Raw genomic sequence first — 15,198 nt, forward strand, 5'->3', positions numbered from 1 at the left:
CAGACACTTTCGGAGATACCTGTATTGCACCTTTATAGCCACCCAGTTACGTTGTGACGTTTGGTTCACCCAAAGTACTTCTACGGTATCAGGGAGTTACACAATCTCATGGTCTAAGGAAATGATACTTGACATTAGAAAAGCTTTAGCAAACGAACTACACGATCTTGTGCTATGCTTAGGATTGGGTCTTGTCCATCACATCATTCTCCTAATGATGTGATCCCGTTATCAATGACATCCAATGTCCATGGTCAGGAAACCATAACCATCTATTGATCCACGAGCTAGTCAACTAGAGGCTCACTAGGGACATGTTGCGGTCTATGTATTCACACGTGTATTACGGTTTCTAGTTAATACAATTATAGCATGAACAATAGACAATTATCATGAACACGGAAATATAATAATAACCATTTTATTATTGCCTCTAGGGCATATTTCCAACAGTCTCCCACTTGCACTAGAGTCAATAATCTAGTTCACATCAGTATGTGATTGTAATGAATCCAACACCCATTGGGTTTGATCATATCTCGCTTGTGAGAGAGGTTAGTAGTCAACCTTTCAAATCCCTGTGTGCTTTACAAATCTCTATGCCATCTTGTAGATGCAGCTACCACGCTCTATTTGGAGCTATTCCAAATAATTGTTCTACTATACGAATCCAGTTTACTACTTAGAATCATCCAGATTAGTGTCAAAGTTTGCATCACGTAACCCTTTACGACGAACTCTTTTACCACCTCCATAATCGAGAAAATTCCTTAGTCCACTAGTTACTAAGGATAACCTTGACCGTTGTCCTGTGATCCATTCCTGGATCACACTTGTACCCCTTGACTAACTCATGGCAAAGCATACTTCAGGTGCGGTACACGACATAGCATACTGTAGAGCCTACGTCTAAAGCATAGGGGACGACCTTCGTCCTTTCTCTCTATTCTGTCGTGGTCATGTCTTGAGTCTTACTCAATACTCACACCTTATAACACAGCCAAGAACTCCTTCTTTGCCGATCTATTTTGAACTCCTTCAAAATCTTGTCACGGTATGTGTTCGTTTGAAAGTACTATTAAGCGATTTTGATCTATCCTTATAGACCTTGATGCTCAATGTTCAAGTAGCTTAATCCAGGTTTTCCACTAAAAAACACTTTTTAAATAACACTATATGCTTTCCAGAAACACTACATCATTTCTGATCAACAATATGTCAACAACATATACTCATCAGAAATTCTATAGTGCTCCCACTCACTTCTTTGGAAATACAAGTTTCTCATAAACTTTGTATAAACCCAAAATCTTTGATCATCTCATCAAAGCGTATATTCCAACTCCAAGATGCTTACTCCAGTCCTTAGAAGGATTGCTGGAGCTTTGCATACTTGTTAGCATCTTTCAGGATTATCAAAACCTTCTAGTTGTATCACATACAACCTTTCCTCAAGAAAGTTATCGAGGAAACAATGTTTTGACATCCTATCTGCAAGATTTCATGAATAATGCAGTAATTGCTAATATAATTCCAACAAACTCTTGCATCGCTACGAATGAGAAAGTCTCATCACAGTCAACTCCTTGAACTTGTCAGAAAACATCTTAGCGACAAGTCGAGCTTTCTTAATGGTGACACTTACCATCATTGTCCGTCTTCCTTTTAAAATCCATCTGTACTCAATAGCCTTACGACCATAAGTGGTTCTTCCAAAGTTTATACTTTATTTTTGTACATGGATCCTATCTCGGATTTTATGGTCTCGAGCCATTCATCGGAATCTGGGCCCACCATCGCTTCTCCACAACTCGCAGGTTCATTGTTGTCTAGCAACATGACCTCCAAGACAGGATTACTGTACCACTCTGAAGTAGTACGCATCCTTGTCGACCTATGAGGTCTAGTAGTGACTTGATCCGAAGTTTCATGATCACTATTGTCAGCTTCCACTTCAATTGGTGTAGGTGCTACAGAAACGACTTCCTGTGCCCTGCTACACATTGGTTGAACTGATGGTTCAATAACCTCATCAAGACTCCACCATCCTCCCACTCATTTCTTTCGAGAGAAACTTTTCCTCGAGAAAGGATCCGGTTCTAGAAACAATCACTTTTGCTTCCGGATCTGAATAGGAGGTATACCCAACTATTTTTGGGTGTGCTATGAAGATGCATTTATCCGCTTTGGGTTCGAGCTTATCAGGCTAAAACTTTTCACATAAGCGTCGCAACCCCAAACTTTTAAGAAATGACAACTTAGGTTTCTCTAAACCATAGTTCATACGATGTCATCTCAACGGAATTACATGGTGCCCTATTTAAAGTGAATGCGGTTGTCTCTAATGCCTAACCCATAAACAATATTGGTAATTCGATAAGAGACATCATGGTATGCACCATATCCAATAGAGTGCAGCTATGATGTTCGGACACACCATCACACTATGGTGTTCCAGGCGGTATTAGTTGTGAAACAATTTCCACGATGTCTTAATTGTGTGCCAAACTCGTAACTCAGATATTCATCTCTATGATCATATCATAGATATTTTATCCTCTTGTCACGACGATCTTCAACTTCACTCTGAAATTACTTGAACCTTTCAATAATTCAGACTTGTGATTCATCAAGTAAATATACTCAGAATCTACTCAAATCATCTGTGAAGTAAGAGCATAACGACATTTACTGCGTGCCTCAGCACTCATTGGATTGCACACATCAAACGTATTACATACAACAAGTTGCTCTCTTGTTTAATCTCACTGAAAAACGAAGCCTCTCAGTCATCTTGCCCATGTGGTATGATTTGCATGTCTCAAGTGATTCAAAATCAAGTGAGTCCAAACGATCCATCTGTATGGAGTTTCTTCATGCATATATACCAATAGACATGGTTCGCATGTCTCAATCTTTTCAAAACGAGTGAGTCCAAAGATCCATCAACATGGAGCTTCTTCATGCGTTTTATACCAGTATGACTCAAATGGCAGTGCCACAAGTATGTGGTAGTATCATTACTATCTTATATCTTTTGGTATGAACATGTGTATCACTACGATCGAGATTCAATAAACCATTCATTTTAGGTGCAATACCATTGAAGGTATTATTCAAATAAACAAAGTAACCATTATTCTCCTTAAATGAATAAATGTATTGCGATAGACATAATCCAATCATGTCTATGCTCAACGCAAACACCAAATAACAATTATTTAGGTTTAACACCGATCCCGATGGTAGAGGGAGCGTGCGATGTTTGATCACATCAACCTTGGAAATACTTCCAACACATATCGTCACCTCGCCTTTAGCTAGTCTCCGTTTATTCCGTAGCTTTTATTTCGAGTTACTAACACTTAGCAACCGAACCGGTATCTAATACCCTGGTGCTACTAGGAGTACTAGTAGAGTACACATTAATATAATGTATATCCAATATACTTCTGTCGACCTTGCCTGCCTTCTTATCTACCAAGTATCTAGGGTAATTCTGCTCCAGTGACCGCTCCCCTTATTACAGAAGCACTTAGTTTCGGGTTTGGGTTCAACCTTGGGTTTCTTCACTAGAGCAGCAACTGATTTTCCATTTCATGAAGTATCCCTTCTTGCCCTTGCCCTTCTTGAAACTAGTGGTTTTACTAACCATCAACAATTGATGCTCCTACTTGAATTCTACTTTTGCGGTGTCAAACATCGCGAACAGCTCAAGGATTAGCATATTTATCCCTGATATGTTATAGTTCATCACGAAGCTCTAGTAGCTTGGTGGCAGTGACTTTGGAGAACTATCACTATGTCATATGGAAGATTAACTCCCATGAATTCAAGCGATTGCAGTACTCAGACAATCTGAGCACATGCTCAACGATTGAGCTTTTCTCCCTTAGTTTGTAGGCCAAGAAACTCGTCAGAGGTCTCCTACCTCTTGACGTGTGCACTAGCCTGAAATCCCAATTTCAGCCCTTGGAACATCTTATATGTTCGCGACGTTTCACAAAATGTCTTCGATGCCTTAATTCTAAACCATTTAACATTATGCACTGAACTATCACGTAGTCATCAAAACGTGTATGTCAGATGTCCGCGACATCCACAGACGACGTTCGGGGTTCAGCACACCAAGCGGTGCATTAAGGACATAAGCCTTTCGCGCAGCAATGAGGACAATCCTCATTTCACGGACCCAGTCCGCATAATTGCTACTATCAACTTTCGACTAATTTTCTCTAGGAACATATCTAAAATAGTAGAACTAAAGAGCAAGCTACGACATAATTTGCAAAGTACTTTTGACTATGTTCATGATAATTAAGTTCATCTAATGACTCCCACTCAGATAGACATCCCTCTAGTCATCTAAGTGATACATGATCCGAGTCAACTAGGCCGTGTCCGATCATCACGTGAGACAGACTAGTCATCATCGGTGAACATCTTCATGTTGATCGCATCTGCAATACGACTCATATTTGACCTTTCGGTCTCTTGTGTTCGGAGGCCATGTCTGTACATGCTAGGATCGTCAAGTCAACCTAAGTGTTTTGCATGTGTAAATCTAGCTTACACCCGTTGTATGCGAACGTTAGAATCTATCACACCCGATCATCACGTGGTGCTTCGAAACAACGAACCTTCGCAACAGTGCACAGTTAGGGGGAACACTTTCTTGAAATTTTATGAGGGATCATCTTATTTATGCTACCGTCGTTCTAAGTAAATAAGATGCAATAACATGATAAACATCTCATGCAATCAAATAGTGACATGATATGGCCAATATCATTTTGCTCCTTTTGATCTCCATCTTCGGGCTCCATGATCATCATCGTCACCGGCATGACACCATGATCTCCATCATCATGAGCTTCATCATCGTGTATCCATGAAGTTGTCTCACCAACTTATTACTTCTACTACTATGGCTAACGGTTTAGCAATGAAGTAAAGTAATTACATGGCGTTATTTAGTGACACGCAGGTCATACAATAAATAAAGACAACTTCTATGGCTCCTACCGGTTGTCATACTCATCGACATGCAAGTCGTGATTCCTATTACAAGAATATGATCAATCTCATACATCACATATATTTCATTCATCACATCCTTCTTGGCCATATCACATCACACGGCATATGCTGCAAAAACAAGTTAGACATCCTCTAATTGTTGTTGCAAGTTTTTACGTGGATGCTATAGGTTTCTAGCAAGAACACTTCTTACCTACGCCAAAACCACAACGTGATATGCCAATTGCTATTTACCCTTCATAAGGACCCTTTTCATCGAATCCGATCCGACTAAAGTGGGAGAGACAGACACCCGCTAGCCATCTTATGCAACAAGTAAATGTCAGTCGGTGGAACCTGTCTCACGTAAGTGTACGTGTAATGTCGGCCCGAGCCGCTTCATCCCACAATACCGTCGAAACAATATAGGACTAGTAACGGAAAGCATATTGAACAAAATCAACGCCCACAACAACTTGTGTTCTACTCGTGCATATAAACTACTCATAGACCTAGCTCATGATGCCACTGTAGGGAAACGTAGCAGAAATTCAAAATTTTCTACGCATCACCAAGATCAATCTATGGAGAGACTAGCAACGAGAGAGAGCGAGTGCACCTTCATACCATTGAAGATCGCTAAGCGGAAGCGTTACAAGAACGCGGTAGATGGAGTCGTACTCGCGGCGATTCAAATCGCGGAAGATCCGATCTAGCGCCGAACGGACGGCGCCTCCGCGTTCAACACACGTATAGCCCGGGGACGTCTCCTCCTTCTTGATCCAGCAAGGGGTGAGGAGAAGTTGAGGGAAAACTCCAGCAGCACGACAGCATGGTGGCGATGGAGCTCGTGGTTCTCCGGCAGGGCTTCGCCAAGCACTACGGAGTAGGAGGAGGTGTTGGAGGAGGGAGGGGCTGCGCCAGGGGAAGGGTGCGGCTGCCCTCTCTCTCCCTCACTATATATAGGGGAAAGGGAGGAGGGGGAGGCGCCCTAGGGTTCCCTAGGGGAGGGGCGGCGCCACAGGGGAAACCCTAGATGGGTTTGGGCGCCCCCACCCCCTAGGAAACTTGCCCCCCAAGCCGGGAGGGGCGGCTGCCCTAGGGGTGGCGCCCCCACCTCTCCTGGTTACGTGAGATGGGGTGGGAGGGGCGCTCAGCCCCTTAGTGGGCTGATGTGCCCTCTCCCCTTGGCCCATAATCCCCCCCAACGCTTGCCGGGGCCTCCGAAACCCCTTTCGGACACGCTGGTCATCACCTGGTACCCCCGAAACAATTCCGGACTCCAATACCCTTCGTCCAATATACCGATCTTCACATCCAAACCATTCTAGAGCTCCTCGTCATGTCCGGGATCTCATCCGGGACTCCGAACAACCTTCGGTAACCACATACTATTTCCCATAACAACTCTAGTGTCACCGAACCTTAAGTGTGTAGACCCTACGGGTTCGGGAACCATGCAGACATGACCGAGACGTTCTCCGGTCAATAACCAATAGCGGGATCTGGATACCCATGTTGGCTCCCACATGTTCCACGATGATCTCATCGGATGAACCACAATGTCAAGGATTCAAGCAATCCCGTATGCAATTCCCTTTGTCAATCGGTATGTTACTTGCCCGAGATTCGATCGTCGGTATCCCAATACCTCGTTCAATCTCGTTACCGGCAAGTCACTTTACTCGTTCCGTAATGCATGATCCCATGACTAACTACTTAGTCACATTGATCTCATTATGATGATGCATTACTGAGTGGGCCCAGAGATACCTCTGCGTAATACAGAGTGACAAATCCCAGTCTGGATTCGTGCCAACCCAACAGACACTTTCGGAGATACCTGTAGTGCACCTTTATAGCCACCCAGTTATGTTGTGACGTTTGGTACACCCAAAGTACTCCTACGGTATCAGGGAGTTACACAATCTCATGGTCTAAGGAAATGATACTTGACATTAGAAAAGCTTTAGCAAATGAACTACACGATCTTGTACTATGCTTAGGATTGGGTCTTGTCCATCACATCATTCTCCTAATGATGTGATCCCGTTATCAATGACATCCAATGTCCATGGTCAGGAAACCATAACCATCTATTGATCAATGAGCTAGTCAACTAGAGGCTCACTAGGGACATGTTGTGGTCTATGTATTCACACATGTATTACGGTTTCCAGTTAATACAATTATAGCATGAACAATAGACAATTATCATGAACAAGGAAATATAATAATAACCATTTTATTATTGCCTCTAGGGCATATTTCCAACATGACCTTGGGTAGGGCGTATAGGTCGGACCTATGACCCTACCCTAGGTTCATGGCATCGACATATACCTTGCAGTACTTTGGAATGAATGCTTTCAACTCCCACTCTTTTATTACATGTGTGAGTTCCAACATATGTTTTCACCACAAAACTCTAATCCCCACTGTCAGGAGCTGCAAATAGATACCACAGGCAATTTTCCTCACAGTGTGCCTTGATCCTTTGCTTATCATTCTTGGCATACTTCATAGCACCATTATTCTGGATACTATACTCTTGGATTGCTTTGAGATCAACAGTTGTAGGGAACACTATCCCTATCTCAAATGTGGGAGCAATCATGTCCTTTGGTTTGAATGCCCTAAGCTTTACATTCTTATTTTTCTTCTTTTTTCCTTTCTCCGAAACCACTTCATGATCTGACTCTTCTTCCTCATTTTCTAAAGCCGGGAGTTGAAGATCATCAGAATCATAGTCAGAAATCAATGTCATGCTCTTTTGCCTTCTTTTTTTTGCTTTATTATCTTGAGGCTCCTCATCGACCCACTCTAGAAACAAATCATCATAATCTTTGTCGATGTCATTGTCTCAATCAACCTGATCTGCATAGTCACTATCATCATTGTCATCGGTCACTTTCTTTGTCCTCTGCAATTGGTACTCTTTTACATCACCTTCCTTTTTGTCCAATATTATTGCATGTTCTACCACTATAGCCCCAGTCCATACATTAAGTTGCCTTTTGCTACCATTGTCTTCAACCTAGGACCCCTCATGGAATTCTGTGCAGAAATCATTGGTTTTTGAAGGCTCAAACTTTTGTTAGTCATGGTGAGCCTATAATGCAAACATAATCAAAATGAAGATCATTGTACAGGTCAAATTGGTGCACATACAACTTAAAAAATTGGAACTTGGGCCCTACTACAGCCATACTAAGACAATCTTCATCCATGTCCATGATACTCAAACCAACATCCAGGTTCATGCCAGGAAGAAACCAAATTTGGGCTTTACATGTATCATGTCCAAGTTCTTCTAAGAAACTCTTCAACCATAGTGTAGACCAGGTGTCTACTTCACATCGATCAAATGTGTCGGTCGATCCATAAACATAAGACTTGTTCATCCCTTGGCCACAAAAAATAATTCCCGATGGTGAATCTCTACTAAGAATGGCTCCTCAAGTGGTCCTAGCACAAAAAGATTTCAAAGTGAACATCATCAACTCCCGCACAATCATCGCCCCCTTGTTTAGAGCGAACGAATAGAGAAAGGGGATTGAGGGTTAGGGTTCGCACCATACTCCGACGCGAGGTCACCATGCTGCCGTCAAGATGGGGCCATCATGATGGGCGCCCCCTCGATGAGGAGCGTGGTGCCCTTCCCGCCGTCTAGGTCTACTCGGTGCCGCTGCCGGATCAATGGCCAGACCAACATTCTGAGGAGCGCAGTTGGCCGCCGGACATGGCCAGGGCGGAGCCGGGCGAGCGGGGAGCGGCACTAGGCGATCTCTATTTAGATTAGGTTTCACGTTGCATGTAATAATATGGATTTGAGGTATCCGGATGTGAAATGTATTTTTGAGGCATGCCCGGCCACTGTCTCTTGACCCGCTCGGACGCGTCCGCGGACGTTTGGGAGGTTGGATTTGGCAAGTCCGGCTGGAGATGCTCTCACCCCACCGGCTGAAGATGCTCTCACCCCACCTTTTTTTAGGAAAGGCCATCATGGCTAGCTTTATTGATTAATGCATAGCGATACATCATCTACGAGCTTGCTCATCAGACAATCTGGAGGCTTGTCAGTCCAACTAGAAGAAAGTTTATTACAATAACAAAAATTAGCTAGCACATGTGCTGCTTGATTTGCTAATCAAAAACAATGCTTAAAGTTGACCTTCCCAATTAAGGTAGAGATGTCCACACATTCCGCGAATATCGCTGCCGCTGCATCCCACCAAGTACTCTGACCGGAGTAGCAGTTGATCACCGTTAGAGAGTCGGATTCCACTTCAACTCGTTGGAACCCTAGGCTATTTGCCAAGTCCAGTCCGTCTCTCAACGCCATTGCCTCTGATGTCATTGCGTCCGCTGCATATGTCATTGCCTCTGATGTCATTGCTCTCACCCCACCTAAAAGAAAGGACCATCGTCATGATGAAACGCTCAGTGGCAACTTGGGTCGCCACATGTACATCTGAATCATGAGATTCACTCGAGCAACTCTGAACCTGGTCTCTCTCTCTCTCTCTCTCTCTCTCTCTCTCTCTCTCTCTCTCTCTCTCTCTCTTTCTCTCTCTCTCTCTGCTGCGTTTGCTGCTGGGTACCAATACCAAATCCTCACGGTCTCCGCCACCGCCGCCGCCACCGCCACCGCCACCGCCACCGCCACCACAGCAGCCATGCCTCCGCCGTAACTGCCGCGCCCTCCACCCTCCCTCCTCCTCTGCCGCTCCCAGACTCCATCTCCTCTCTGCTGACTCCCCAGCTTCACCCCACCCCCTCTGCCCGTCCCGCCCAAGCGGCGGCACCTCTCCGTCGCACAGCTCGCCAACCCGCTCTCCGCCGCAGGTTTCCTTATCTATTCATTCCCCCTTCAATAACGTGTGCCGGCCGTGCGTTGTCGTGACGGCCACAATATGACGACATTAAACAAATAGGGAGGAGCTGGAGCTCTGACATTATAATTTCTTGCAATATGACGGGATTTGATGTCAGTTACTTCAGATCTATGCCAGGGTTGAACGGCGACGACCAGTGGCGAAGCCAAAAGAAATAGATCAGGAGGGTTGAGTGTTATTGTAATAGACTCGGGAGGGCCAAAGCATAGGAAAATTAGTTTTTTAGTACCAAAAATTTACTAATTATGTGTTGTCCATCAGTAAATTAGGAGCATATTCCTGATGTTAGGAGGGGCCATGGCCTTGTTGGTCCCCTCTTATCCTTAGGGACACGTGCACAAAAGACTTTTCCGTTGTCGTCGACAAGGTCAAACCGGCTTTAGTATGGGAGCAGCAATAGTACACGTCGTCGACTTGTTCGGATGGTAGTAGTGGTCGTCCGGTAGTCCTGGATTCTCGATGTATTTTTTATCATGTTTGAGATGGTGTGTACTTTTGATGAACTTTTATAAAAATAAACCAGATCTTTTCTGAAACAAATTAATATATGGTGTTTTTTAATAAACAAACAAAAAGAAAATCCTTCTAATATGTGGACAAGAAATACATCCCGCGTGGACATGCCGTGGCCGTCACCCGCACAGTAACCACCGTAAGAAACGAACAAGAGAGGTTCGTTTCGCTTTGAACACAACAAGTGGTTGAGCGCAGTTGGCTAGCGCGTATAGGTCTCATTGCTGAGGTCGAGAGTTCGATACCATCGTCGTGATGAAACGCTCAGTGGCAACTTGGGTCGCCACATGTACATCTGAAACATCAGATTGACAACTCTGAACCTGGTCTCTCTCTCTTTTTTTTTTGCTGCGTCTGCTGCTGGGTACCAATACCAATCCTCACGGTCTCCGCCGCCGCCACCACCACCGCAGCAGCCATGCCTCCGCCGTCACTGCTGCGCCCTCCGCTCTCGCTCCTCCTCCGCCGCTCCCATACTCCGTCTCCTCTCCGACGAATCCCCAGCTTCACTCCATCCCATCTGCCCGTCCAGCCCAAGCGGCGGCACCTCTCCGCCGCCGCCGCGCAGCTCGCCGACCCGCTCTCCGCCGCAGGTTCGCATTATCTATTTATTTTCCCCCTTCAATAACGCGTGCCGGCCGCGCGATGTCGTGACCGGGATTGGTTGCAGGGGCGGAGGAGGCGGTGGCGGGCTTCGTCGCCGGCAAGCGCAAGGCCACCGAGGTAGCCCACGCGTAGGCACTCTGCTTCCTTCCCGTTGCTGAAACTAAACGCAGTTTTTCGCCCAACCTGAGTCGCCTTCTAGCAGCAGGGCAGGGCAGCATTCTCGTTCCTAACTGTTGTTACGCTGTTACCTGATTATTAGGGTGTGGAGGAGCATCGTTCAGAAAGGAGACACGGTGGTCGATGCCACCTGTGGGAACGGAAATGATACGTTTGCTCTGCTTAAGATGGTGTCCGATGAAACTGGGCGAGGGCGTGTTTATGGGATGGACATCCAAGATTCCGCGATCGATAGCACCTCCTCTTTTCTGAAAATGGCCGTCGACAGTCGCGAGGTATGTGCATTTCAGCATTTGAAGCAACTTAGCATTGTTGTTGGTCTGTTTGAGGACTATACACAATGTGGCTTCTCTTATGAGTTTCCTTTGAGAAAGAATCAAAGAAGAGACGAAACATGAAGAAACATAAAACAGTGTATATGATTATTATTTTGTAGCATACTCACATAAATACACTAGTATTCTTGGTCTAAGTGTTTTCAGTGTGATATTTTTCCACCTGGACCTTACAATTTGGAAGAAGAACTAAAAAAAGGCTCACTGCGATATTCTCATGAGAGATGAAGCCTCAGTTTTGTGTCATGTGCTGGCTCAACTCTATATTTTTTTCCACCAGATGGAGCTAGTCAAGTTGTTTACAAAATGTCACAGTAGAATGGAGGAAATTGTTCCAAAAGATTCTCCTGTCAGGTGATTAAATTCTTTTACTTCATTCGTTTTAATTATATGATTCCATTATTGCTGAAATTAGCGGTTCAAGTAACTATGATCTTGAGCATGTACTTTTAGGTTTGTAGCATTCAATCTGGGCTACCTTCCAGGAGGAGATAAAACAATTATCACAGTACCTGAGACAACTGAGCTGGCACTGCAAGCTGCCAGCAGAATTGTTAGCTCAGGGGGACTCATAAGTGTCCTTGTCTACATTGGGCATCTGGGTGGAAGGTAAAAATCATTTCGCAACTGCTAATATTATATCAGTGATTGCTAGTTTGTTAGGTTTTTAAGTAATTACTGATTGCCAGTGTAGTGTGGCCTGCACCTGAAATAGATGGCCAAGGCCAGTTAGTAGACGAGAAGAAAGGTATAGCCTTAATCGGCGGCTACCTTGCCAGCTGGTTTAGTAAATCGATGCGACCATCACGGAAGGTGCGCGATTCCTTGCATCCCAAATCTTCCATGGGGCGTCGATGAGTGCGGCATGCCACACTATTGCTGTTAGAGGTATATAGGCGGTTGCACCTCCCAAATAGTATTGATATCCTGTTGATGTAGATCGATACCTTAGGCCTTGCCAAATCCGTGTGGCAAAGGGGGGTAGTGGAGGAATAGGTGCGCAGTTGGCATCTCAGGCAGGAGCTTGAGTCCACAATGTGCTTGTGGTGGAGGTTTAGCTTGGTGTTGAGGCGATTGGAGAATAGTAGCCAGCCAAAGTCCTTGACTTTGTTCGGCACATTGCTTTCGCAAATTGAGGCGGCGTTTGGATCTATGGCCTCCTCATGCATGAGGAGGTTGTAGGCATGCTTGAGGAAGCATTTGTCATTACCAAGCTCAAACTGGAAGTCCTGCATGTTGGAACGCATCCTCAGGAGTAGCTACACCCACATGCACACGATCTGTTGCACGTTCTACTGCACACGATCTGCACCTTAGTCTGTAGGCTGTTAGCTAGAGTTTAGCCAAGGTTGTTGTTAGTGGTTAATGGCATGCATGCCTTGTTGTATATGTACGCTGTCAACGGATGAATAAAACTGTCAATTCTTCCAATCGCTTTCTACACTGCAACAAAGACAAGAGCGACTGCAATTCGAGGGAGGCCACATTAATTAGGTGATTCCTCACATTAGATATAGACTGTCAGACATGCTGAGGATACCCAAATATTAGGCTCAGTTGAGTGAGAGAAAATATTTGGAAAAGCGGCAGCTACCGGTAGTTGATGACGCCAAGTATCTAGCCAGAAGAAGGTGGATCGGCCATCCTTCATCATGATGATGGAAATTTTTCGTAGTGTAGGTATTTGGTGGTTAATAATATTTGACTATAGACTTGCTTGTAACTTGACATCAGAATCTTGTTGTTTAATATCAAACTCCAATCAACTATCATTTAAGACTGAATCCATTTATCTTCTTCACTTTCTTATCTGCAGGGATGAACTCGAAATTGTTGAATCATTTGCGTCAAGCTTGTTGTTTAACTTTATACTTCTATCATATACATGTAAGACTGAATCCATTTATCACCTTCCTTACTTTCTTATCTGTAGGGATGAACTCGATATTGTTGAATCATTTGCGTCAAGCTTGCCTGCTGATACATGGGTGAGCTGCAAGTTTGAAATGATCAACAGGCCAGTTGCTCCAGTACTAGTTCTTCTGCACAAGAAATGATTGCAGTTCCAGTGAAGCTCTAAAAGTTTGAGACTCCCTGTTCCGGTTCATGATGAATGAAATGCCTTAACGGATACTGCGATCCTGAATTTCGGATTATGGTTATGAGTTACGAGAAAGAAATTATGTAAATGCTACAGTTAGCTGTTTATTTTTTTTATCTTTGCAACAGTTAGCTGTAACCGAATGATTAAGGTGTTTTGGTGATTGCTCCCAAGTATTACTCCACCAAAATATCGACACTAAGGTGTTCATGTGTAACGACCCTTGAAGCAATGTCTCTCAAGTTTTGCATTGTTGTGTAACTGTATGTCAGTGTCCTAAATATTGACATGCCGTAGACCTGCAGTCCTTGGAAACATGATCATTGGCGTGACTGATAAAACTGATTGTTGGCTTGGACCATGTGCAAATCGCTGAACCAAGAGCTAGAATGATCATGTTGGTAGAATGGCACTGCGCTCGTGTTCTTCTTTTATCTATCTGTGTATTGTTCTATTATTAATACCTTAGATTTGAATAAATCCAAGCAGGTATTTGCGTACAGAATTTACAGAACTTGATCCCCATCCGTGTGGTTAAATTGAACTTTGACTCCAATACGAACAAGTCCATCTCAAATTCACCGTGCGCCAAACAGAACTGAAAAATTATGCATGTTGCTTTTTAAGTGGATGATCGGAAGAAGTACTATTAAAAATCAATGTAGCTCTCGACCGGCCTTGGAAGGGAAGTGCTATATGTCAGGAAACATGTTACAGAAACAAGTGCAATATGGAAGTTATCTTCAGATCTGTATAAGGATGTTTGTTTCGCTGCTGAAACAACAAGTGGGGTGGTGGCGCAGTTGGCTAGCGCGTAGGTCTCATAGCTGAAACAATGCGAGTGATCCTGAGGTCGAGAGTTCGAGCCTCTCTCACCCCACACTCTAAAAGGAGACCACCGTTGTGATGAAAAGCTCAGTGGCAACTTGGGTCGCCATATGGTACATCCGATTCATCAGGTGAAACCGAGCAAGTCTGAACCTTGGTCTCTCCTTTTTTTTCTCACTTTGTTCACTTTGAATTTAAAACGAGCTGTTGCTCATTTGAATGTTCTCTGACGGCAGAGGATTCTCACCGAGCAAACCCTACTAATTTGCAGCGTTATGCTCCAGATTTATATGTTCTCAGACGGCAGAGGATTCTCACACCTGTATGTGGTTAGTTACTAACAGAACAAGCTGTAGAACTGTCTGTCATACAGAACATGAGGCGGTGATCTGATCTCGAGGAGGGTTCGAGCCTCCCACCCAAAGCATATGTGACATTATAATGATGAAACTCTCCCTGACAGCTTCTTCGGTCGTCACATCTCCATCTAAGTCCATCAATCATATGACTTATGCAAATCTTGAATCTGGTGTAGTATTTTTCCTGCTCTGCATCGACCCATTGCCTATCCCTCCCTTGCCCAGGCGGCGGCACCTCTCTGCTGTGCAGCTCCTCGTCGCCCTGATTGTATGGATGAAGGACGCAATGGTTGGCAAAATTTTGTGTTTTTTTTTCAAAAAACAATTGATCTAGTATCCAAAATCTTCATGTACCAAGAAGT

General features: G+C 44.2%; 1 protein-coding gene and 1 non-coding gene across 2 annotated transcripts; both read left to right on the plus strand.

Moving 5' to 3' along the window:
- Positions 1-10,632: 10,632 nt before the first annotated feature.
- LOC119348921 (putative rRNA methylase YtqB) lies at positions 10,633-13,910 on the plus strand. The gene is made up of 6 exons (XM_037616925.1): positions 10,633-11,023; positions 11,101-11,164; positions 11,296-11,488; positions 11,829-11,902; positions 12,002-12,157; positions 13,482-13,910. The coding sequence occupies exons 1-6, from the start codon at positions 10,849-10,851 to the stop codon at positions 13,603-13,605; spliced, it is 786 nt and encodes a 261-aa protein (XP_037472822.1). The 5' UTR covers positions 10,633-10,848; the 3' UTR covers positions 13,606-13,910.
- A 527-nt stretch (positions 13,911-14,437) lies between these two features.
- On the plus strand, positions 14,438-14,529 carry TRNAM-CAU. The gene is given in 2 exon segments: positions 14,438-14,475; positions 14,494-14,529. It is a non-coding gene; the product is annotated as a tRNA-Met (tRNA).
- The last annotated feature ends 669 nt before the right edge of the window (positions 14,530-15,198 follow it).

The sequence above is a fragment of the Triticum dicoccoides genome, chromosome 1B (genome assembly GCF_002162155.2).
Source record: "Triticum dicoccoides isolate Atlit2015 ecotype Zavitan chromosome 1B, WEW_v2.0, whole genome shotgun sequence".
Classification (NCBI taxonomy): domain Eukaryota; kingdom Viridiplantae; phylum Streptophyta; class Magnoliopsida; order Poales; family Poaceae; genus Triticum; species Triticum dicoccoides.